At 37.6% G+C, this 23539-nt stretch overlaps 1 protein-coding gene across 11 annotated transcripts in view; it reads right to left on the reverse strand.

Moving 5' to 3' along the window:
* Hdac9 (histone deacetylase 9) overlaps positions 1 to 23539 on the reverse strand; it is an 832694-nt gene that overhangs the window by 43710 nt on the left and 765445 nt on the right. For all 11 annotated transcript variants that reach the window (XM_029484907.1, XM_029484903.1, XM_029484900.1 and 8 more), the window contains one exon: positions 4744 to 4877. In XM_029484907.1, the coding sequence (XP_029340767.1) occupies positions 4744 to 4877 (134 nt within the window). The remainder of the gene's footprint in view (positions 1 to 4743; positions 4878 to 23539) is intronic.

Below are 23539 nucleotides of genomic sequence, written 5' to 3' on the forward strand. Positions count from 1 at the left end.
CTGAAAAACCCAGACAGAAATAACTCAGATGATTTGCAAGTAGTCTTGAGTTATCTGGACCGCAGAGCATTTCCTGAAGCAGATGGTTCAACTTCTCATACTGATCACTGAATATAAGAAACCAGTCTCACAGGGCATATCTATATTGGAAAGAATCTTCAAATAATGTTTTTTCCAAAACAATTTTATTCACTTTAGATTATCCGCATGACTACTTTTGGAGTACAGACAGGTACAAAATCTAAAAGAAGAGCATGATGGGAAATGTCACTCTGGCACGTCATACACTTTTTCTCATCCTCTACTCACGAATTGCAACTATTTAGGACTTGTAAGCATTCCCAGATTCACACCAATTCCCCAGTGGACTAAGCCTCAGTCATACATAATCTAAAAGATGAAAAAAGATGGCAAAACAATGTCTTCATGTAAAAAGCCAATGCAAACAACCCCCCCCCCTCAGTGAACAACTTGGACATCAATATCTCAAGGTTTCACCTTTGGGGTGGTTGTCAACACCCACTAGGAATCAGTTAAAGATGTCTATTTTTTTTCAGTGTCTTAGACCTCCCCATCCCCCAATTCATCTTTAAAAACAAAGGCAATCTCCACATTTAGCCACTGTGTGTGAAATCCCAGCCAAAGGGGAATGCAGCTGGATATAGTTTAGAAGAGACAGTAGTTATTTAGAAAAAAAAAAAAGAGGAGGAGGAATGGACAAGGAAGTGAGTGAAGAAGAAGGATGGATGGAAGGCAGTGAGCAAGGAAGGGAGAAAGAAAGGAAGAAGAAATTGAAAACAAAGTAGAAATCCAGAGCTAATGAGCAAGGGCAGTCTAGAGCCTCCAGCATCATCTCAAGAGCTTCTCTAGTTCTGAAAATATGGGTTTGCGTTTTTAAAAAAAAGTCCTCTCTTTCTCATGAGCTTGGTCCCACTATTTATTCTTGTATGTTCTGTGGCATTTGTAAGGTCCTGTTCTCACCTCATGACCCGAGCTTCTCACACTGCATATCCTCTTCTTTCCTTTGCTCAGTAGAATGTTTGTTTTTAGATTGGATTCCATAGGGATGAGAAATCCCTAAAGCTTTTCTCACCTCTAGGGAAGATTTCTTTCAGGGGAAGCAGCCTGAGGTGCTGCTAATTGGCTTTGTAGAACAGTAGTTGAAAGTGGCCTTAGAGAAATTGAGTATGTTTGCCAGCCAGCTCCAATACAGATGATTGAAATTAAAGTCTCCAAGGAGTATCACTGTTCCTGCCTCTAAATCTAAAAATGAGGTGGCTGTTCCCAGAGTTGTACCTGATGCTTTTCAAATCGATTTTTTTCTCATGTAGGTGTTTAATTTCTCATAAATTCCAACCTGGTGTTTTTAAGGGCTTCAGTTAAAAATATCTACCATGATTTGATTAGACTGATGACCCTCAGTTCTATAACGAAGCCAAGAAAAAGGATAAGTGAAAAGAGAGACTTCCAATAGGATTTCAAAAATCAGCCTCCTCCAGGAATTTCTTATACCATACTCAAATTAGTTTTAATCTAATAGCATATTATTTGACTGACCTTGTGCAAATTTCTTAAAAGAAAAGTTAGATATTTTGCTACGTGTATTTTTTTCATGCTGAAAGTATTTAAAAAGAAGAAAAGCCTGTTTGAGGTGTAATGTTTAAGTAGCATTTTCTTAAACAGTGATTTTTGGTACCCATTTTTGTCTACAAGTTTATGCAGCTAATGGTTTCAGCTGAACCTACAATTCCTTGTGGTTATATCACTTATTAGTTTGCTTATAATAAGATAGAAGAAGAAGAAAAGAAGAAGAAGAAGAAGAAGAAGAAGAAGAAGAAGAAGAAGAAGAAGAAGAAGAAGAAGAAGAAGAAGAAGAAGAAGAAGAGGAAGAATTGTTTTGTTTTGCTGTTTTGACAAGGCCTGGCCAAGAACAGCAAGAAGGAATAGCATTTTAAAAGCTGGCAATATATTTCTGAACTCTAATCCTCTACACATGAATAAATACATCTGACGAAGTGCAGAGTCCCTCACAAAGGCCCTCTTGACCCTTCTAATTTGAGCTCAATTGCATGCTCATGGTTGGGAAGCTAGTTGGTTCTGTCAGTGTTTTAAGCTCCAGCTTCACTTCATTGTGTTATTTGTAACAGTGAAATCCCAGATAATAAGTCATAATTGCTCTATTAATCACTTGCAAGGGGACTTGGAGGGAAATTGGGATTTTTTAAATTGCAGTAATTGGCATCTGAAAGATGTCGTTTTTATTTTCTTATCCAGAGATTACCACATAAAACTGCAGTGGAAATTGCATGTAAGTTCTTCAGTTAAATGGTGAGGTATACTCAATATGCCTTATATATTATTTTTTTCTGCAGAAATGAAATTTAATACTTCACTGTAGTCACAATGACCTTTGACCTGCCAAAAAGCATTGAAGGCAGGCCTTGGATTATAAATTATATTGTCAATGAAAGTGAGAACTCTTTGTTTCTTGGGTTGTTTCAAGTATTACATTTTCATTTCCTCTTTCCAAATGAATTATAATGTACAACACACTTGTGCTTTTCTTCCATTTTTCATTTAAAAAAATCCTTCTTTCTTTTTGCTTTGTTCTTCTAGGTGTAGAGAGATCCACTGCAACGAAATTTACCTTTCATTGTTCAATATACCAACTTCATTTGTCATTCCTTTAGTATCCCATGGGAAAGCTATATCTATGACTATGTCCCTAGAATTTTTAGTAGGAAAAAACTGAAATAATTAGACTAAACTACCCTTTCCCTTTCTTTAGATTAGGATAAACAAATTTTAGACTTTGCTTAAGCAATTGAAGATGGCCAACCAAAGGAGACAAGATCTTAGCTAGTATATTATAATGACAAGATAAAACTTACTAAAAGACATCCAAAGAATTCAAATCGGTTAAATAATCACTATAGCACCTAAATAATTTCAGTCATCACTTCCTGACTTTTATTTATCAGCCATCTCTACAGCCATGTAGACAGATTAAGAGTGGCGAATAATGCTCTTATCTATAACGGTGTATCAGAGCCTAGTTTTCTTTAAAGTAAAAGATCTTTGGAGAGATTACACCATCTTCACCAGAGATGCAATTTTAAAACTGAGAATTTGGTTATATACAGAGATTATCAATAGTAAAGAGACCCATTTGAATGGGTGTGCTGAGAGAGCCACTAAATCTGTTCATCTGTGGGGTCACAGTGCACAGCTCATTCTGTTTTTTTGGCAACACCATTCTGAGACCTATCAAAGTCGTTAAGATTACACAAGTGGAGCCAGTCATGGTGGTGCACACCTTTAATCCCAGCACTCAGGAGGCAGAGGCAGGCGGATTTCTGAGTTCAAGGCCAGCCTGGTCTACAGAGTGAGTTCCAGGACAACCAGGGCTATTCAGAGAAACCCTGTCTCAAACAACAACAACAACAACAACAACATCAAAAAAACAAAACAAAACAAACCAACAAAAAAAACCCCAAAACCAAAACAACAACAACAAAAAGATTACACAAGTGATTAAAGAGCATGCATGATTGTTCCAAAAAACACTATTCAGTGGGCAAGCAGTCTAAGCTAACCATCCCCCAAATAAATACAACATTTTTGATACTCCTTTGTTGCTACCTCCAAAAAATCTCCCATTGTGTTTGACACCATTAGTTTATAACAATCACAAAAGGCTATATTTTAGACCTTTGATCCTGTGAATGAAGGGTGATTTGAAAGAGCAGCCTATTGTTGATGATACTTATTATGTCCTTAGAGCCTCCTAGCTAATGCACTTTCTAAAATTACACAACAAACAGCGTTAGGCACTTTGTCAGTCCTGCAATTATTTTTTTCAAATTAAAAAAAAAGATATGTACTTATGCAATAAATATGGTAAAGTAATTGTGTTGAAGCACTTTAGACTCATGTGGTAAGTCCAGCAGTGAAATTTATGCATTCAGTGTATGAGGGAAAAGCACAATATTTCATAAATACATATACAATATCATAAGTTTTTGTTAAATGACATAAAGCAAAGGTTTCAAGAACGGTTCTATGTATTGGACTATTTACTGGATGATAGTAATCAATATATACAAGCATTGAAATAGTTGCTGAGTTGCAATGAATTGACGTAAAATCTTGTCCTGACTTTGACACAAATGTCCAAGGGAATAAATAAGAAGCCTGCATAGTGATTAGCAGTTTGTGCTGTATGTTAGATTTGTGATGGAGACCTTTGACCTTTTAGATTCAAGTTCAGGTCTTAGATCTCCTGCACTCCAGCTGTATGGCAATTGTGGGAAAGATTCCTTATCACTCTCAAGAAGATAGGATAAAAAAAAAACTTAAGGATGCTGTTTAAATGGCTTTATTTTTCTGACTTAGCAACCCTACAGGAAATCTCCGAAACTTCTAGAAGTTTGATTTCATATTAAATGATTCAATATCCATTTGATTGGGTCAGTAGACAAAACAGTCTTCTTTCCAAGGGATTTCATTGCTCAGTTTTCGGCTGTGTAAATAATTTGATTGAAAGGAATGCAATGTGGATACTCTACCTGGAAAGAGAGTGTAGCATGTCAGTCAAAGCACAGAAAATTTTTGTGCCTCTATCCTTCATGGTGAGAGCTACAGAGAACAATTTACTTTCATAGATTAAATGATAAACTTTAAAAATACACATGCATATAAGTTTGTCATTTACTCCTTCTGTTCGCTACTGTTAATTTTTACCTCATTTCCTAGAAGGGCATTTATGCAGGCTTCCGATGCATCACAAATAGCTGTCAGATCATGTCCTCCTTCAAGAGCCAATGCCACACGTCCATTAGCCAATGTCATCAGTTGCTTTGTCAGATGACCAAAGCCTACCATAATAAAAACAGAACATTTCAAAGTGTTACATAAGGAAGGAAGCATGTTACTAGTATGTAACAGTGACTGAACGTTTATTCTGTTAGGGCGACTTCTTAGGATTTTCTAGTGCTACTTCATTTAACACCCAGATTATGATGTCAGTGTTGCATACCAGGGCACTAATGCCCAAGATCCCACGGATAAAAAACATCATGGGACTTGCACTGTTTCACCTGTCTCTTCACCAATAGACATCAAAGGCTCACTTAACAGGATGTGTGCCCATCAGATCCAAGCCTTGAAGAAGCTGTTAATGTGAAGTGGTGGTACAGCGCTTGATTAGGATGTCTGTGGCTCTACATTCCCTTCCCCAGATTCCACATGCACATGAGCACGCACAGACACACAGACACTGGCACGAGCACAGACACACACAGACACATGCACGCACGCACGCACACATACACACTCACACACACAGACTAATGCTAATGAGGTAAACTATCCCATCTGTCTGCCACGTGCTTCTTGTCTTCATGATTAATCTTTATAGTAAAAGGAAAGTTTCTAGCAGTACTTCATTACTGTTACATATGGCTCAACTTTTATAGTCTTTTATTATAAAATATTTGATAAATGCAAAAATGTATAAATGGCATCTATACATTAGTAGGCTACAGATGATTTGATAACAATTTCACTTGTTTTTCAAGAAAAGTGTTGTTGGCACTTCTGGTGAAACCCTGAGCATGCCATTTTCCAACAGCATTCGTTCCCCTCAGGTGTCAGGAGTCTGAATTAGCTTTTATTTTTGAAGAAGACCATAATATTTATTAGATATACAGGAATGTATTTAGCTTTTCAAATTCTATTGTTTAATTTGCTTGCGTTTGAACCATACACAAACAGCTCCATTTATTTGCAGCTGGCTCTCTCTATGCATCGTGTTTCTCAACTATGTTGATACATGACACTATAGTTCTTTGCTGTCTAATAGACCAATTTCTTTCACGGAAGAGATGGATTACTGGCATGTCCATTTTTCTTCCTATAGATATTTGTTATTGTTGCCACAAAACTTTTAGTTTTTAGTTGCTGTTATTGCAAACGATGCTGCCAGGAATATCCTTATGAAAGTCTTCTGGCGCACATATGTAAGAATGGAATGAAGTTGTGAGTTAAAATCTGTTAAGCAATCCCAGATTATTTCCAAAGGCCTATTACCAGCCCCCCACACTTAGATGCGGTCATGAGAATTGCAGATCTGCCACATCCTTGCCAACTCTTGGGAGACCTTTCTAAAAGGGTGGATGGACCAGGCCTCATTATTATGGCTTTGTTCTCTATTAGGGAGGAGCTATCCAGTTCTAGTTGGAGTTGGAGTTATCATTTAAACAGCTGTGGAATTTTATTTAATCCTCGACAGGACTGGGCTTTTCCTTTCTTCCTACAATTTGGAAATATTGTGTGTTAGAATGCCTTCATGAGTATTTCTAATATTAAGACATCTTTGCACTTATGCCATAAAGTAAGATGGCTTCTGATATATTAGTTCTTTGTATGACCTTAACAAGTAATCTAACTAATTTTCCTAGGAAGTTTGACTCGTGTTCATGAATGGGAATAATGTTTAGTTTCCCTTTCTTGTGTTGGTTATGATGAGTTGTGATAGAGCTAAAGTCCTGTCTTTGTTATCTGATCTAGAATGCTAGGCAGGTAGTTTTTCAAAAGTCTTGTAGGCTTGAACTCTCTGTGGCGAAGGCTTTTGACTATTGATTTAATTTTTGGAGGATTATAGGACTCCTCATGCTATCTGTGTCTTCTTCAATTACATTTTCTTGCAAATTTCTTCTATTATTTGTATGTTCAAGTTTACTTTAAAAATATATATTTTTATCTTTTATCATTTTCCAACTCCAATGGGATGTATGCATATCTTGTCACCGATATCTGTTAAATGCTTCATATTTTCCAATCTCTTTCTGTGGGATATTTTCTCTTTTTACATAGATTTTTTTTCCTTCATAACTATTTTGCCACCTTTATCTTTTCAAAAATTTCAAGTCTGTTTAGAACCTTTAACTTGAAGTGTTTAATCTCAGCAGTTCTATTTGTTCATATTTCATAATTCCAAACTATTTTCATAGTCTCTTGTTCCTTGCTTGTGCCTTTTATGACTGCATATTCTCTCCAGCATATTTTATTTGCTACATCTGAAATTTAAACCCTTTAAGTTTAGTTGGCTCTTCGGTTTTTGTATCAATTTATCTCTATAGCTCCTTGAATTTGTCTATTTCTGTTGTGTTTCCTTCTGTTTTTATTTTTCATCTCTTGAGCTCATATACATACAGTCTTATAGATGAGACATTTTTGACGTCTGGTGCAATGGACTGAGTGTCACCATACTAGCTCTTTCCTCTTGTTGATATTTTGGTATCCTAATTACCTTGGGCAGGGTGGAATTCAGCTGGTGGTATCAGCAGGTGGCATTAGCAGGTGGGCTTCTTGGTAATTAGGCAAAAACCTCAAACTTTAAAACACTGGAATCCAAAGTGTGCTCTAACAATTTTTGTTGTTTTATTTGTTTGTTTTATTGTTGTTATTTTTCCTGGCACTTGAGGCTACTAGAAGTTGTGAGTATGGGACCCTTCCCCAGAACCTATCCATGCTGGCTTTGTGCTATTGGCTTGGCAAACTGATTAAAAAATCAGTTGCCATTTTAAGCCAACATTCTATTTTACTTTATCGTCTCAAACTTAACTAAGACACCTGGGTTGAAATCCACATCTGTCCTTCAAGTCCAGTAGAGTGTAAGTGTGCGTTCTTCTGCTCAATGCTTGAGATCCTGTCATCTAGGATCCATTTTACTATCATGGATTGCAGAGCTGATTTAGGGTTTTGATTTGGCATATTTATCATAAACATCTACTGAAAGGCCTGATCACACTCACCCGGAAGTTACTTCATTTTTCACTTCTTCCCTTTCTCTTTCCTTCCACTTCTTTTTCCTCTTTTGGCAATGATAAATCAAATAGCCTTGTCTTTTTCTTTTTCTTTCTTTCTTTTTTTTTCCAGCAGCAGTTTTTCTCTTACATGCCCTGTCCTTTTGAGCTGGCCTTCTGTTGTTCTTGGTCTTGAGTCATATCCCTACCCATTATAGGTTCACACTCTTGATTGTTCTAGCATGCAAGAAGCATGCTCTGAAAAGTGAAGATTTGGGGATGGATATTCTAAAAAGACCAACATTTTGCCAAATTGGGACTTTCTCATTCTATATGTTTTTAACTCCTCATATACAAACCTGTCCAACTGCAGAAATAATTGCATAATAAATGCATAAAAATAAAAGTTGTTTCTGTTTGACACTTTATTTTATGTTTTCTTACCATAAAGAAGAAATACTTACTTTTAAACCAAATACATTTTTAAAAATTAACAAAATTTATTTTTCAGAATAGTCTGAAAGTTACCAAGAAATTGAGAGACAGTAACTGATATTCCTATCCTTTCCCTATCCTTTTATTAACTGATTTCCTATCCTTTTATTACTAGTTTACATTGGCATTTTACATTCAGTATAATTTCTAATTGAATAATGATGCATTACTGTGAACCGAAGTCGATGGTCATGCTTCCTACTTTGTGTGAAGCATGTCATATGTTCCCCGTCATAGTCATGCAAGAAAAAGTTACACTTGCCCGAAGGTCCCCACATGCTCCACCTCTTTGACCTTCCTTTCCGAAAGTTCAACTCACTAATCAACGGTCTTCTAGCTCTTCAGTTTTGCCACCGACTTGACGCTTGCCTGAACTGGAAGAACTTTCGTTTATTGTATTATTACTCTTTCTGAAACAGACAACACCTGGTTTCCCATCCTTGGACGCATACAGCTCATCATATTGGAAACACTCAGATTGATCTGCACATATCAAAGCCTAGACACTTGGAAGAGCAAATGTGCACAGAAGCTCAGGCTTTAAGGCATGCCTGGAGTGTTTTCCAGTCTGACACCTGTACTTCTCTAATGTATTACAGTCTTATATGTATGCATAAAAAGAAATTCCCAGAAACTAGTTGGCAGAGGAGAGCAAGACCCGATGGAATGGTCAAGTAGTAAGAACATGAACTTAAGCAAAAGCTGCTTCCATTTTAGGACAAAATCATAACAAACTATATCATCTAGAAGCTTAGAATGAATTGAAATACTCTATCACCTACCGTACAGATTTTCAGTTGTGGCCTAGCATTTGCTCTCAGCTATGAGCCATATGACATGGCTTCCTGGCTACCTCTGTAAAGCACTGGAATACTAAGCACTTAACTACAGTTTGGATGCAAATCAAAACAGTCACTTCATAAATGTCCCATATTCTTATATAGTTGGCAAAATTATTTTTAAGAGTACAGGATAAACAAGTCAAAATGGCAGTCTAGCTTTTCAGTGTCTCTTACTTCCTGTGGAACAGTTGATTATTTCACATAGGACACTTAAGAATGAGAATGATAGAATGAGAAAGATGGCTCAGCCATTATATGCTAGGCTCACAACCAAGATACAAGAATGAGAATGATGCCTGTGGCCTGTACCTTGTTACCCGAGGAGTGGCAAAGGATGGTAGAAGCACAGTGCTTAGAAATATTCTCTGCCTCGGTCAACATTAACAACACATAGTAATTCATTTCATTGTAGAAAAACTTTTAAAATATCCTAGACATGGTCACAGTTAGTGGTATTGTTGAGTATTCTAAACAGCGTCTTCTGTAACTTAACCAGGTCTTTGTTACCATTTTCAAAATAGACTTTTTTTAAAAACCCATTCAAGTCCATATAGTATATATTTCATTCTGAATGCTCATAGAAGTTGAGAATTCAGTGATAAAACTCCTGCTGAGCAAGTCAAATCACATGTATTTTGTTCAAACAGAGACAGAGAAATCTGATTTAAGCTCAGTTTTACCTTTGAGAATATAAGAAAAGTCCCATAAAATGCCAAATTTAGATGGGATAGTAAAAAGCCAGAGGAAACAGTGGAATGAAGCTAATCTTTGATCTCTGTCCAAATTCCTCTTTCTTTTACCTACAGGCTTTGTTTCCACTTACATGCTGCCCATGTGATCCCTGGAGTCAGAGATGGAGGCAGCTGAGCTTGGGTGCTTATGCATGAACAAATCAGCAGGCACAGCACAGAAATGAAATTCGTACTAACTCTCTGTCTAATCTAAGCCAGTAATTCAAGAAGAATCTCTCCGTCTTAATATCCCAAGTTCTTCTGTGTCCATTTCTCCTGTACAGGTATGAGACATCAAAATGCCAGCTGAACAGTGACCAGTGCCAAGACATCACTTTCAGGACAGGAAAGCTTTAATAGAATTCAGGCCTGTGCATATGAATATGTATCTGTTTGATTAGAAGCTAGGCCTTAATAACTATCCACGTGACTTTTGTGTCACCATGTTACTTCTAGATTCACCAATGATACAAGGGCTTTTCTCACTTTCTCACTTTTCAGAGCCATTTAGAGCTGAAACTGTATCTTAAAAGTCCTTCCTTGAGGAAAAGGGAGTACCCTGCATGGAGAGGGCTGGTGGGTTGAGTACTCAGATGTAGAAATTGGACAATATAACAAGGTATAGTGGGATCAAGTAAGCAAGGGCTACAGAGGTGAATTGGAATCCCACGATTAACCTGTTGTATTGGAAGAACTACAGAATTGAGGGAGAAACAACCAGAAGAGCAGGCCCAGATATTGATACCCCTGACTGTAACTAGCAAAGGCAGCTCCCTGAGACTGGCATTCATGAATATTGAATTCAATGAGAAAGATGAACTGTGAGTGTGTGTGTGTGTGTGTGTGTGTGTGTGTGTGCTTGTGTGTATGTGTGCTTGTGTGTGTGTGTGTGTGTGTGTGTATGTATGCATCTTTTCCAAGAGAGATTGGACACTACTTCTTTGGAGGTCCTCTTGTAGATAAAGGCATGACTAAAGTATTTAAAAAATACTATGCTATATTCTACACTATATCACTAGACTGTATATAATATAGACTGCATGTACCCTGGCTGATGTTTTTTAGAAAGGATTAACATAGTATGAAATTATAACTGCCAGAGTGAATGTAGTCTGAAACAAATCATTTCTCATAATAACCAGACACAGCTGGCTCAGTTGCTGTTCGCATCATTGACAGAATACCTGACAGGAGCACATTAAGAGAAGAAGGATTTATTCTGGTTCATGGTTCAGGAGCACAGTCCATCACAGCCGTAGAGGCAGAGTGGTAGGAGAGTGTCCCACAGAAACACGAGGCAGCTGTTTATGTGTGTAGGCTGTCAGGAAGCAAATAGCTCCTGCCGCAAGGCTAGCTGACCTATGACCCTTTAGCTCTGCCCCCATTGCCCTTTGTCTGACAGCTAGGGCCCATGTCCAAAAGGTTCTACAACCTCCCCAATCAATGTCATAAACCAGAAACCAGGTATTCAAACACAAGAAGCTGTGAGAAAGACTTCTCACTCAGTCTACAACAACTTAACTGGAAAACTACAGAAACCCAGCCATGACTGCTGAAGGGATTTGGAGAAGTACTTTTAATATAAAATCCTGTTTGGTTTGGTTAATATAGGAGAAGCAAATGTAATTTTTTTCTCCCTAAAGAGTATCAAATGAGCTGTAAATACGGGAAATTTTTGAATTATCAATTTCTGGGAGATTTCCTGACACTCTATGAGTCTTCACTTTGCCAAAGAAGTCATTTTGTGTCAGCATTTTCATGAGTTCAGAAAAGTTGTTTGAAATGGAAAGTTGCTCTTAAAGATCTCAAAGATTAAAACTTACATACATAATTAATAGCTAAGGTGTGAGACATCACACAAGACATCTCTCCAGTTGGCACAGCTCAAAACCATCACTCTCAGGCTTTCAGATCTTTCTCAAAATGTAGAGGCAGCAAAGGGAAACAGCCATAACTAGCTTTATTTTAATTTTCTTTAGAAGAAAACCAGTTTGAAGACAAAAATTAGTATATTTATTGTAGATCATTTGAAAAAAGGTAAAAAAGTAAAATAAAGTATCACTGCATAGAAGTTTAATACCTAAAATTCATGGCATATGCTATCATTTATTCTATAAAGATTGGCCTCTCATTAGATAAATAAATTAAATAAACAACGGCAGTAACACAACTTTATATAATAATAAACCCATGGTTCCACCAACCAGTGATGGTCAGTTCTACTTTTTTTCTTGTAGTTCACTGATGTTTATTTTATAAATAAAAGACAATCATATCAGATTTTCTAAACTGTTAAAATGTTACTATACTGCAAATACATCTCATATCTCAATGTCATTTCATATATATTAGTAAATCAGCCAATTTCGTTTTTATAGATATTTGTTATCACTGTTAAGTTTTATGTGATTAAAAAGGCAGCTCACATATAATAAAATTTGGGTCTTTCTGTGATGATTGCTGAGCTCCTGTGTATGGCTTGGGCCTTTCTGGGGTGACTCCTGAGCTCCTGTGCATGGCTTGGGACAGGCTTGCTCTTTTGCTTAGTGACCTCTCTCTTTAAACGAGGCTGTGGGGTGGCTATCATGGCTGAATCATGTGCAGGCAAAATTATCATGAAGTGCAGTCAGTAAGTCTTTTCTAAGTCTTATTCTTTAAGGATATGTGTGATGTCTGTTTGTTGTAAACAATTTGTATATTCTTGGGAGAGCTCAAAAGATACCCAAGAACCTCCCAGAAAGTTTGTTTTTAACATGACATTGTAAATGGCACTGGAGGTTTCTATGGAAGTCAAACCTGAGGGAAATGTACATAAGGCTGAAGTTGGTATTCTTTCCAACCTGCAATGTAGTTTGCATTTCTATCTTGCTGTACTGTACTAACAGAGATGGGAGGTGAGAGTCACCAGACAAACCCAAAGAAAGCACACCGTGCCATGTCTTGTTCAATTAATACAGAAATAATGACATGAAGTTAATACTTAGATAGGTCACCGCACTTAGTACTTACAAGGCTACAACTTTGCTAACACTTGCATCCCGTTCATTACAAGCCTTTCTTAGCTATTTGTGGGAAGCCGTCCCTATTAATCTGCAATTGCCATTACAAGATGGCACCGGTTTATGCTGTGCCTACATGGCCTAACTGGTAAACAAGCAATATGCGCATGTGCAAGAGTGTGTTCGCTCCAAGTCACTGTCCATCCTGGGGTGTGCTGAGAGAGCAGCCAATCAGGTGTGGACACGCCGCACTGAGGTGTATATAAGCAGCGCCTTTTGGGGCTCGGGGTCTTCCTTTTCATGCTGAAGCTAGCATAATAAATAATTGCTGCAGAAGGATCCGGTTGTTCGCGTGTGTGTTCTTGCTGGCGAGACAATAGCGCGCGAGAGCTATTGTTTTCTGAGGCTGTACTACAAATATATCAAATTAAAAACCCAAACCAACATGCTACTACAGCTAACCTTCCTCTATTCCGAATACTGCCATTTACCAGAGGTACTAGAGTGAAAGTCAGCAGTAGTGAGAGTCTCTGGAAATATTTGCACCCATTATCTTAAGATTCCTATCATTTTTGTGACTATTGCATGCCTAGATGCAGTATCAATATGCTCATTTATTAACAGACTAGTTTCATTGGGAGCCTGAAATGTTTGTAAAGATTTCATTAAATATTCCATATAGAAAAGATCAAAGGGGTCAAATGATTTTGCCCAAATTGATTTTGAAATTTAATGTTGCACATCAACTGACATAGTCTCTATCTAAAGTTATATCCAGACCAAAAAAAAAATTACTGAAGAGTATTTTTACAGTGAAGTCTAATTATACAAAGTGTAGCCATTTCCCTCTCTAAGCTCGTTGGTCATTAAGTTACCCTGTTGTTCTACAGAAAAATAGAGTCTTCAGAAAAATAGAAAAGCTGGGGTAGCATGTGGCTTTCTCATGTACTATGAGGTTCTCAAGCCAGACTTCAAAGCAGAATCTGATTGTGCAGATGGGAGGAATGCTTGCCACAAAAATACCTTTTAAGACTCATGGTGCTGTAATTCATATGGTAGGCACTTGTGATTCGTTCCTGATGATGTTGGGATCATTTAACTCACAAAACCATTGTCGCTACCATAAAACCCTTTCATCTGTGGCCAAGAAAGTCCATTTCATGTAAATGAAAAAAAAATTCATTAAAGTATCACCTTAATAATGGGTAAAGATATATTTTTCTGGTCATGTTTAAAATGCAAATCTATGAACATAGTCTGAAGATTCATTTCATGTTAAGATCTTTACTTATTTGATGTCCCAGGACTCTTTCCAAGTTCATTGAAACCGGAAATCAATTTTAGAAGAAATATGGAGATTATTATCATTAAATCTTTCAGCTGGCTTACTCCAAGCTGCCCTATAAATATTACATATGTTTTAAAGAAAGAATTTTCAAAAACAGTAAAATTCCTTTTGCTCTTCCAGTCCGTGATGCTCCGGGAAGTAAAATAAGTTTCCACTCTCAGTACTTTGGAAAGAAAATGGATATTTGCTCTGGATTTTAAACAAAGTCTAAAACAATGAAATATTTCACTATTTTATTTCTGAGCAATAAAATTATATTTAAGACTTCTCAAGAATAATCATAGTAGGAAAGGTTGACTGACAATTTTACTGCACATCAACTCATCTGTCTGTGATCTACTCATGTCACTTGTTACTTACTGTAGTGATATCTGCTGAAGCCTTTAGTGTTTCATGTAAACCTGATATGTCAAGGACACGGGATGATACAAATTCTTCTTGAATCTCAGTGTTCTCATTCAAAGACATAATTAAATAATATTTAGAAATCAATATTATGTGTGACGGGTTTTTTTTTTTGTTTTTTTAGTTTTAAGAACGAGAAAAATAAGATACTAAAAGAGGAATTATCAAGGCAAACCATCCACAACAGACATAGAGTTGGGTCCAGATCCCCAGAGAATACGTTTTTCACTCTTCCTTGACAACAACATTTGAATTAATAATAGCCATGTTCTCAGATAAGTCCTCTACCTTAAAAAGAGCTATTTGAGAGACAGTGCCTAAATACCAAATGGTCTTTTCTTTCTCTTTCCATTCATTTCTTCTCCTCCTCCTTCCTCATTCTCTTTCTCCTCCTCCTCCTCCTCTTCTACTTCTCCTCCCTTTTCTTTGACAAATTGTTGCTTTGTTGTGTTAAGTAAAAACAAACCAGCAGCATAGAAACATATTATTACATTTCCATTAAAATATACAAGTATAAAACCAGTAAGGAGAAAAAAATAATCCCAAGAAAATTCTTCTGGACACTGACCTTTGCCAAACCCCAACTGCCGCTTAAATTACCAACAACTAGCTTTTACCACTGTTTCTAACAGGTTATCAAATGCATAGGGTCCACTCTTCATTGATGCCCATATGTAAGTGATCAAATGACATGGGGCAAATTCAGATCCAGTTCAAGCTAAGCAATGATGATGCCATTACAGAAGTCTCAACGGTTCACATGGAACCAGAGACCCCTGAGCGCATCTCTGTGAATATCTATGGCAACACTAGCATTCTGGCTTCCAAGAACCAAAAATAATAGAGCCCTTCCCACAGGACAAATATCAGTTGACAAGAACGATGAGTCTCACAAAATAAATGAAGTGGCATGAGGCTTAATAGATAAAGAATGCAAATGCCTATGGAGGGCACATGGAGGCAGTATTACATTTGTAAGCGTTACATTTATAAGTCTTCACTTAAGTTTCCATTTCTAACATGATAATGGTAATGCTGCCTGGATCAGCTGAGATCATGCAAGCAGCATGCATCACTCAGCTCTTGGCAACATGGCCATTGGTTCATCCAAGCCCATGGGACCCATTCATGGTTTCAAAGCACTGCCAGATGAGTAGTCAATATTGTCTAAATGGCATCATGAAGCGGTTCTTTTATTCTCCCTGCCAACTGGGATTGAAGCATCCTCACTTGGATCCTTTGGCTTGTTAACTTTCTGTGGATTGTATCCCAGATATTCTGTAGTTTTTTGGCTAATATCCACTTATTAGGGAGTATGTATATAGCACAGGACTGCCTAGTTTGGCCTCAGTGAGAGAAGACACACCTAATTCTTGAGAGACTTGAGGCCCCAGGAAATATGGAGGCCTAGTGGGATATGGGTGTTTGTGGGGGTGTGGGAACATCCTCTTGGAGACATGGAGAGGAGGAATGGGATAAGCAACTGTCAGCAGGCAGGACAGGAGGAGGATAACAATTTGACTGTTAAAAAAAGATCAAAGGTAAGAGAAGATGATCGTTTAGTAACCATAGCTCTGAGATCACCCAGATCAGTACACGATGGCATACATCTCATACCCAGAGAATAAAGAAGAAGACGCACTGATAACCTTGGTAAGTGGGCGCCTGTATTCAAATTTAGTTGTGATGAGACTCTGTAGAAAGTCCAAGCCAATATCTACAGGTCACTTTGTCAAACCAACAAACATCAAACAAACAAACAAACAAACAAACAAACAAACCCACAGTGCATTACTCTTGCGTAAGCAGGAGTTGATGGAGACTAGGTGATCCCTGCAGTGCCTAGGACTGTACTAACTTCTGACCTCTACCAAGTTTCTGCTTAAGAGACATCCTTACTGTAGCAGGTTACCTACTGCAAATCCTTTCTAACCAACACACCTTGTTCTTGATGAGGTTTCAGATGATTAAGATGACATATAAAGTAGAAAACCCTAGATTTAGAGATAGCCAACAAGCTACCAGGAATGTCTAGGCTTAGTACCACAGCATGGTGAGTTCAATACTTTAGATGGTTCTCACATTTTCAGTATCAAGTTCCAGCCTTCCAAGGCACAACCTTACCTCCTCTGTCCACATTCTATCATATCCAATGCTCACTCTAAACTTGCACATAATTGCTAAATGGTTTGGTGAAAGTACTTTCATCAACAGTAGCCCACACTTTGACCTTCTATTTATGAATCTCCCATCTAGCTTTAAAGTAAATTGTAAGCAATTTCATGTCTTCTCTGTCCAATTTTCATACCATAATTTTTCTATAAAGTTCTTAATGTGTTTACCTTTAATGAGTCTTTAAACATCTAGAGTTTGGAGCCAAATCTTAGCACCTACCACAGGGCTAGGCAAGTAAATACATATAGGTTAATACTGAAGAATAAACTGTTAAGCACTGCCTGACTGTACACTAATGGTTAATGTTTCTGTGGAGTTTATTATAGGATAGCTTCCCTATTAAACAGTTTGCAACATGTGTTTGCAAAATTATGCAAAAGGAAATATATTTGCTCTTATTGTTGAGCCAAAAAATTAAGAAGTTGAGTATGCTGTTCAAGGTGAAATGTCAACAGTAGGATCTGAAATCTCTGACTCTAGAAGCCTTGCTTTGACAATAGTTTCCATTTTGCAATTGAGGATAGATAATTAGACTCAAGTGTATACTTTTTTGTGAAAAATAAATAAAATAAAAGTATAAAAATACTTTTATGGTATACTTGTTATGGAAAATTAGTCATGTGTGTGTGAGTGTTGTATACATGTGTGTTCAGATATGTATAGGGTACAGGTATAGTGTACATGGTGCATGTGTGTATGTAGTACATGCTGGTAGAGTCAGAGATTAGCCTTGCATGTCATTCCACAGGAGCTATTTATCTGTTTGTTGTTTATTAGCTGATTTTGAGACAAGGTATCACCGGACAGACATCAATAGGACTAGGCTGGTTGGTCAGGGAGCTGCTTTCCAGCACTGTGACTAATTCTACACCACCACATCTGACTTTTAAAATATATTGATCCTGAGGCTCAAACTCAGGTCTTCCTACAAGCACTTTAATGATGCAGGTATCTTGAACACCCTATTTCCTTTAAGGATGCTTTTTAAAGGATACTGTTGAAATGACAAGTAGAAAAATCTTAAAGATTGAGTATGGGGAATGAAGGATAAAGTGTTTATGGAAGAAAGTCAAACCAAAGAGACACAATATTCCAAAGAGACAAGTCAACCCCTTCTCTTCTCAGGCTATTGATAACAAAACCCCATAGTACAAGGAATCCCATTGTTTTATTTTCACATAGAGTAAACACCAGAACACTCTGTTTTCAAGGTGACTCAGTCAAAATATATGAAGGAATCCATTCATGTAAGAAATATTTGTTTGCCACCAGTAGTTCTTAAGCTAACATTTGAAGAGCCAACAGAACCAGGCTCATGTTACCTGATCTCACGCCAGCAATACACAAGTCACCAAGGGAAGAGCAGGTAATAAGAAAGTTCACTTGCCTTATCAGGTAGGCAAGTCACTAATGGCCAGAACATGGTGACATTCTTTCATTTGGCAGCAGGACTTTCCATCAAGCCACTTGACTAAATTAAAAGACATTGGTGCTGCATTCAAAGTGTCAATCTTTTCTGACTTAAATTACTCATACACCCATGACAAAAGCATTCTTGTGCAAGCTTTCTACTGCATTAATAAGTATTGAGAAACAATCTACTTGAAGTATTTTGTGTTATATATATATCCCCCACTCTATCAAAACCCTCTCATTATTTTTCAAATTAACCCTCAGATCTAGGTGCATTCCCAGTTCAGCACTGCACCCACCATTCACGGCAGTCCCCCCAAACTCAGCTCACCAACAATTCAGAGCAATGCACCCATTAGTCTCTTCTGTGCTTCTTATGGTTACTTCCTAATAATCCTTTAAAATATTTGGTATTTTTACATTAACATGTGTAGTGTGTGCAGCATAATGTCAAAAGATTATTTTCTTCAAAAAGCATAATTGACAACGTCACTACTGAAACTCATCACACATGTTCCTCATGAACAGGTGATAATTCATCTTTAGAATGTCAGAAAAGCAGCCACTATATTATAAGGGTTTGGGGAATGATAGTAAAGAAAAATAACTAAATTATTCAGATTATGACATTCTATAACAATTGGGGATGTATGTCTCTTTGCCAGAAACATTTGCTGGAATGTATTTCCCAAATGACCTTGGTTTTTTATTTCAAGACCCAAATACCTGATTTTAAAAGATAAGTACCTACCCTCAAGGCAAAACTGATGATTTCTTATTTTTCCTGTCTTAAAAAGAAGCTTAGAAACCCTCGAGATTGCAGGTTTCAAGAAACCATTTAATTTAGATTAAATTAGACAGCAATTGTATGTTAAATAAATATGAAATGGCCCTGGATATTTTTTAAAGATCAAGAACACTGTAACATATAGGCTATTATTACATATTTGTTATTGCTAATTTAAAAAGTAAATAACCATTTAATTGAAATATTTAAGGAACATTTGCAAAGGAAAACACAGCACTTAGGAAACCTTGTTAGAATCTAATAAGCCTAACAAAGTCATTATGAAAACAAAACTAGCCCAGTACAAAATAAGGAGCAGGAAGTGTACCATGTAAACACAGTCAGAATTCTCCCTACGCTATCTTTTAAAATGGTTGGCTCGTTCTTTATGTGGACATCATAAAGGCTTTGCTTCCTATATTGACTACCCAAGTGTTTGTTCTCTTTTAGGCTATTTGTCTTTGTCATCTTTTCTTTTTTCATTTTGATAAAAATAATGATCGCAGGACATAGGAAGTCCTTTTCATATACTATACACATCAGTGCTTTTAACGTAACTATCATAATTTGAAGAAGTGATAGTAAACATTGCCAACAACATTCTCCCATGCCTTTTAGGTCATGCTGTTTTATGCTTTTCAAAGTTGGAGGCGTGGGATATGAAAATGGTTCATTCTAGAAGTATTAAGACTCAAGTTATGCTTTCTTTGTGAATAAACCCCTGGTTTCAACATATGTTACTTAAGATACTGTAAAACTTGCACAATGTTACAGACAGATTATTTCACAAAGGATGGCAGTACTGTAGTTCAAATACTTAGGAACACTTAAGGGATCTGAAAGTTGATGGGATGGAGTGAATGTTGAGAGAGTGAAGTAACAGGACCAGATTCAGGCTGAGCAGATCAAAGATTAAGTAAAGTTGCTTGGACTTTGGCAACTAGCTGCATATGTACAAAGCAAATGAGGAAGCGTGGTCTGCTGGCCATTCTAGAATTCATAGAAAAGAGACGTCATGAATATCTTTCAACAAGAGTCAGTAATGCGATTAGGCAATGGAATTTCAAACCAAAGATATTCCCAGATGTCCTAGCGCAGGAGCAAGGATATATCAGGGACGGGTAGCTTTTGGATCCACAGCTCCTTAAGAATAGCAGTTCAGATTTTCAAGCAATACTTAAAATTTCATAATCTGAATATTATCAGACAGATCCAGAAGATAAAAATGTTGGGATTTTATTAAGGTATATTTATTAATATTTTTTAATTGAACCAAAAGTACAATAGTTTCTGGAAACAAAAATAACAACTGGATGTTTAAAATTGTCTAATTAGTCATGGATGACCACAGAAATTCAAACTGACTCTTACAGGAATGTGGCTCCTCTCAAAAGCTGTGTAGTTCTTCATCATCACTTTCGACCTCAGACAAATTCATTAGAAATTGTTTTTCTTAAGAGGTCCATCTGTTCTCCACTAGGTGGATAACGCCCTCCCCAAGACATTTGTTGATTGTTATTCCCTAAAACTCTCAACTTCTGTTTCTCAAGGAGTCTTAGAAAAGACTTGGAGTAAAACAGTATTTCTTAAAGTGGAATTTAACCTCTTGACTAATCAAACCCACATGGCAGTGTCTTAACATGTAGATTTAGAACCCCATCCCAGACAAAGTGAAGTTTGAGAACAAATCTCCAGGAGACCCAGAATACATCTGAGATGCAACCCTCTGCAGAGGCTGACTTGTTCTTCTATTGGCACCTCTGCTAGCACAGAGTTGGGAAAGTCCTCTGACTTTTGAAAGCCTTGTCTAGACATGACATCTGGGTTCAATTTTTTATATCATTTATATTTTTGTAATAGTCAAGAATTTCAGCCAACAAAGAGTCAAAGAAAAAATAAACAAATAAACAACAACTCCATGCAAAACAAACCAAGTTTTCTTTTATTACTGAGACACATATTACAGGAGAGTGTACTGCGACTACCCATTGGGGTTGTCAGTAAATGTCACAGCACAGTATCAACAAGCCCTTCAACGTTTCCCCATAGTTGCATACCAACTTCCTTCAGCTGTAGTCTTTCTTCCTTTTAACCCCATAAACGTTGTATTCTTGAATGGCCAAGGCACAGCTAATCTAGATTAATGATTCCTTCTTATCTCATGACTTTGACTTGAGATCTTCATCCTAATATTGAAATGTATTTATGTAGAAGAGGAAAAAAATCATTGGAGTTTCTGTCTGACTAGTGGAGGTGGTCTTTTCAGGTTTCATATCCCCACTGTTGGGCATTTTGGCTAAGGTCATCCACATTGAGTCCTGGGGGCCTATCCCATCGCAGGTCTCTGGGATGTTCTAAAGGTCTCACCCATCCCCACCCACTGCAGCTGCATATTTACATCCATTCTCCTGGCCCTCTGAGCCTTACTCCCGTCTCTCCCCATCCCCTACAAAACTTTTGACCCAAAATTGCTCCCACCTACAAGAAATGGAGGGACAAAAATGGAGCAGAGACTGAAGGAATTGCAGACCAGTGACCTGCCCAACTTGGGATCAATACCATGTGTGGGCATCAGTCCCTGACACTATTACTAATGCTATGTTGTGCTTGCAGACAGGAGCTTAGCATAGCTGTTCTCTAAGAGACTCTACCAGAAGCTGACAGATAGATGCAGATACTCACAGCCGAGCACTCAATGGAGGTCAGGGACCTATGGAAGAATGGGCAGAAGGATTAAAGGAACCGAAGGGGATGACAACCCCATAGAAAGACCAACAATGTCAACTAACCTGGGTCCTTCCTCTCAGAGCCCCCAGAGACTGAGCCACCAACCAAAGAACATATACAGGCTGGTCAAAGGTTCCCAGCACATACATAGCAGAGGGTTGCCTTGTCTGGCCTCACTGGGAAAGGATGCCCTGAATCCTGTAGAGACTTGATGACCCAGGATTGGGGGATACGCAGGGAGCACCCTCTCAGAGGTGAATGGGACGGGGCAGAACTCTGCAAGGAAGCATTGGGAGGGGGCCACTTTTGGAATGTAAAGAAATAAAATGATTAAGAAAAAAAGAAGAAAATAACAGAAAATTTCAGAGTTCTATATTTGCATGTTAAACTGGAGTGGTAAAGGACCTTTTTATTTTTATTTTTTTTCTATAAGGAAGAATTCTTCTGTGTTTTGCCTCTCACAAATTATAGTATTCAAAGAAACAATGTACTCATATTTAGCATTGGTCTTGCTTACTATGCTAGTTAGTCATACTGTGAATTATGAAACATAAAAAAACTCTCTTGAGTGACATTTTTGTTAACATTTGATTTCCTTTGGCTTATTAAAAAAAAATCTCTGCTCAACCAACTATGCAGGACCATATCCTCCGATTTTTGCCAACTGTCCCTTCCTGCTGTGGTTGTAGGGGTCTCTGTTTCTCCCTGCTGAGAACTGTTATTTCTCAAGTCCAAGACTTTTTCCATCCCTCTCCCTCCCTGGGAGCTCTTCCCATCAATGTGAATTCTTCCCGTCCCCACTTCACTAAGGCAAACACAGAACTCTGTATTTTCTCTCACATAGCTTTCCTAGCTCTTATCTTCAATCACACACTGCTAGTAAAATATTTCTTTGTAAACCAACTGGCAGAAATGTTCAAACTTTTGGGGCACAGTTATAGTTATTCTGGGACACATGCAATCTGCAGGCTATAGATTGAACACATCAGTAACCAGACTAATTAAATATACCTAATAGTACATCCTCTATTATAATTTTACTCCTCTTTCTCAGTTTCTCCCAGGCTTATACCTTAAGCATAGAGTTAATGACAAAATAGCTCAAAACATTCAATGATACATTTGGCTAGACTACTTGACATGGTACTCAACTTCCCTAAATGCTGTTGTTGTCAAAATATTTCAAAGAGGCTTTCTTTAACTCAGTGAACAGAAGAGATTTTGGAGTTGGAATTCCAACTCTTTCACTAACACCATTGTTATCTAATACATATTCTTCACTACTCATTTTTCTTCTATAAGTAGAAATAAAATTTCAGTATTACATTGAATTCCTGATCACAGCACCTACAGATAGCTCTATGCAAGGACATAGTGAATGCCAGTGAATATCAGGGAAAAGCCTGATTGCTTCTATTCCGCTGTCAGTTTCCCCTGTTCTTATTACCTATGGGTAGTTCATGACTCAAAAGCCAGCTCTGGCTGGGAATCTTAGCTCATGCTTGTCATCCCAGCTCTGGGATGGGATCACTGCAAGTTTGAGGCTAGTCTGGGCTGTGGAGAGTGCTTTAAGAAAGTCTTAGAATAGAATAAAAAATTGTAGAAAAATTAAAAGGAAAAATCCTAGACTCTAAAATGCTAAAGAGGAGGGGGAGGGAAGGAGGGAGATAGGGAAAGAGAAAAGGAGGAAAGGAAGAAATGAAGGGAGGGAGAGAGGGAGGGAGTAACAGGGATAGAGAAAAGAAGGGGATGGCAGGAAAGGAAAGGAGAGAGGGAGGGAGGAAGGAAGGAAGGAAGGAAGGAAGGAAG

This window comes from Mus caroli, chromosome 12, assembly GCF_900094665.2.
Source record: "Mus caroli chromosome 12, CAROLI_EIJ_v1.1, whole genome shotgun sequence".
Classification (NCBI taxonomy): domain Eukaryota; kingdom Metazoa; phylum Chordata; class Mammalia; order Rodentia; family Muridae; genus Mus; species Mus caroli.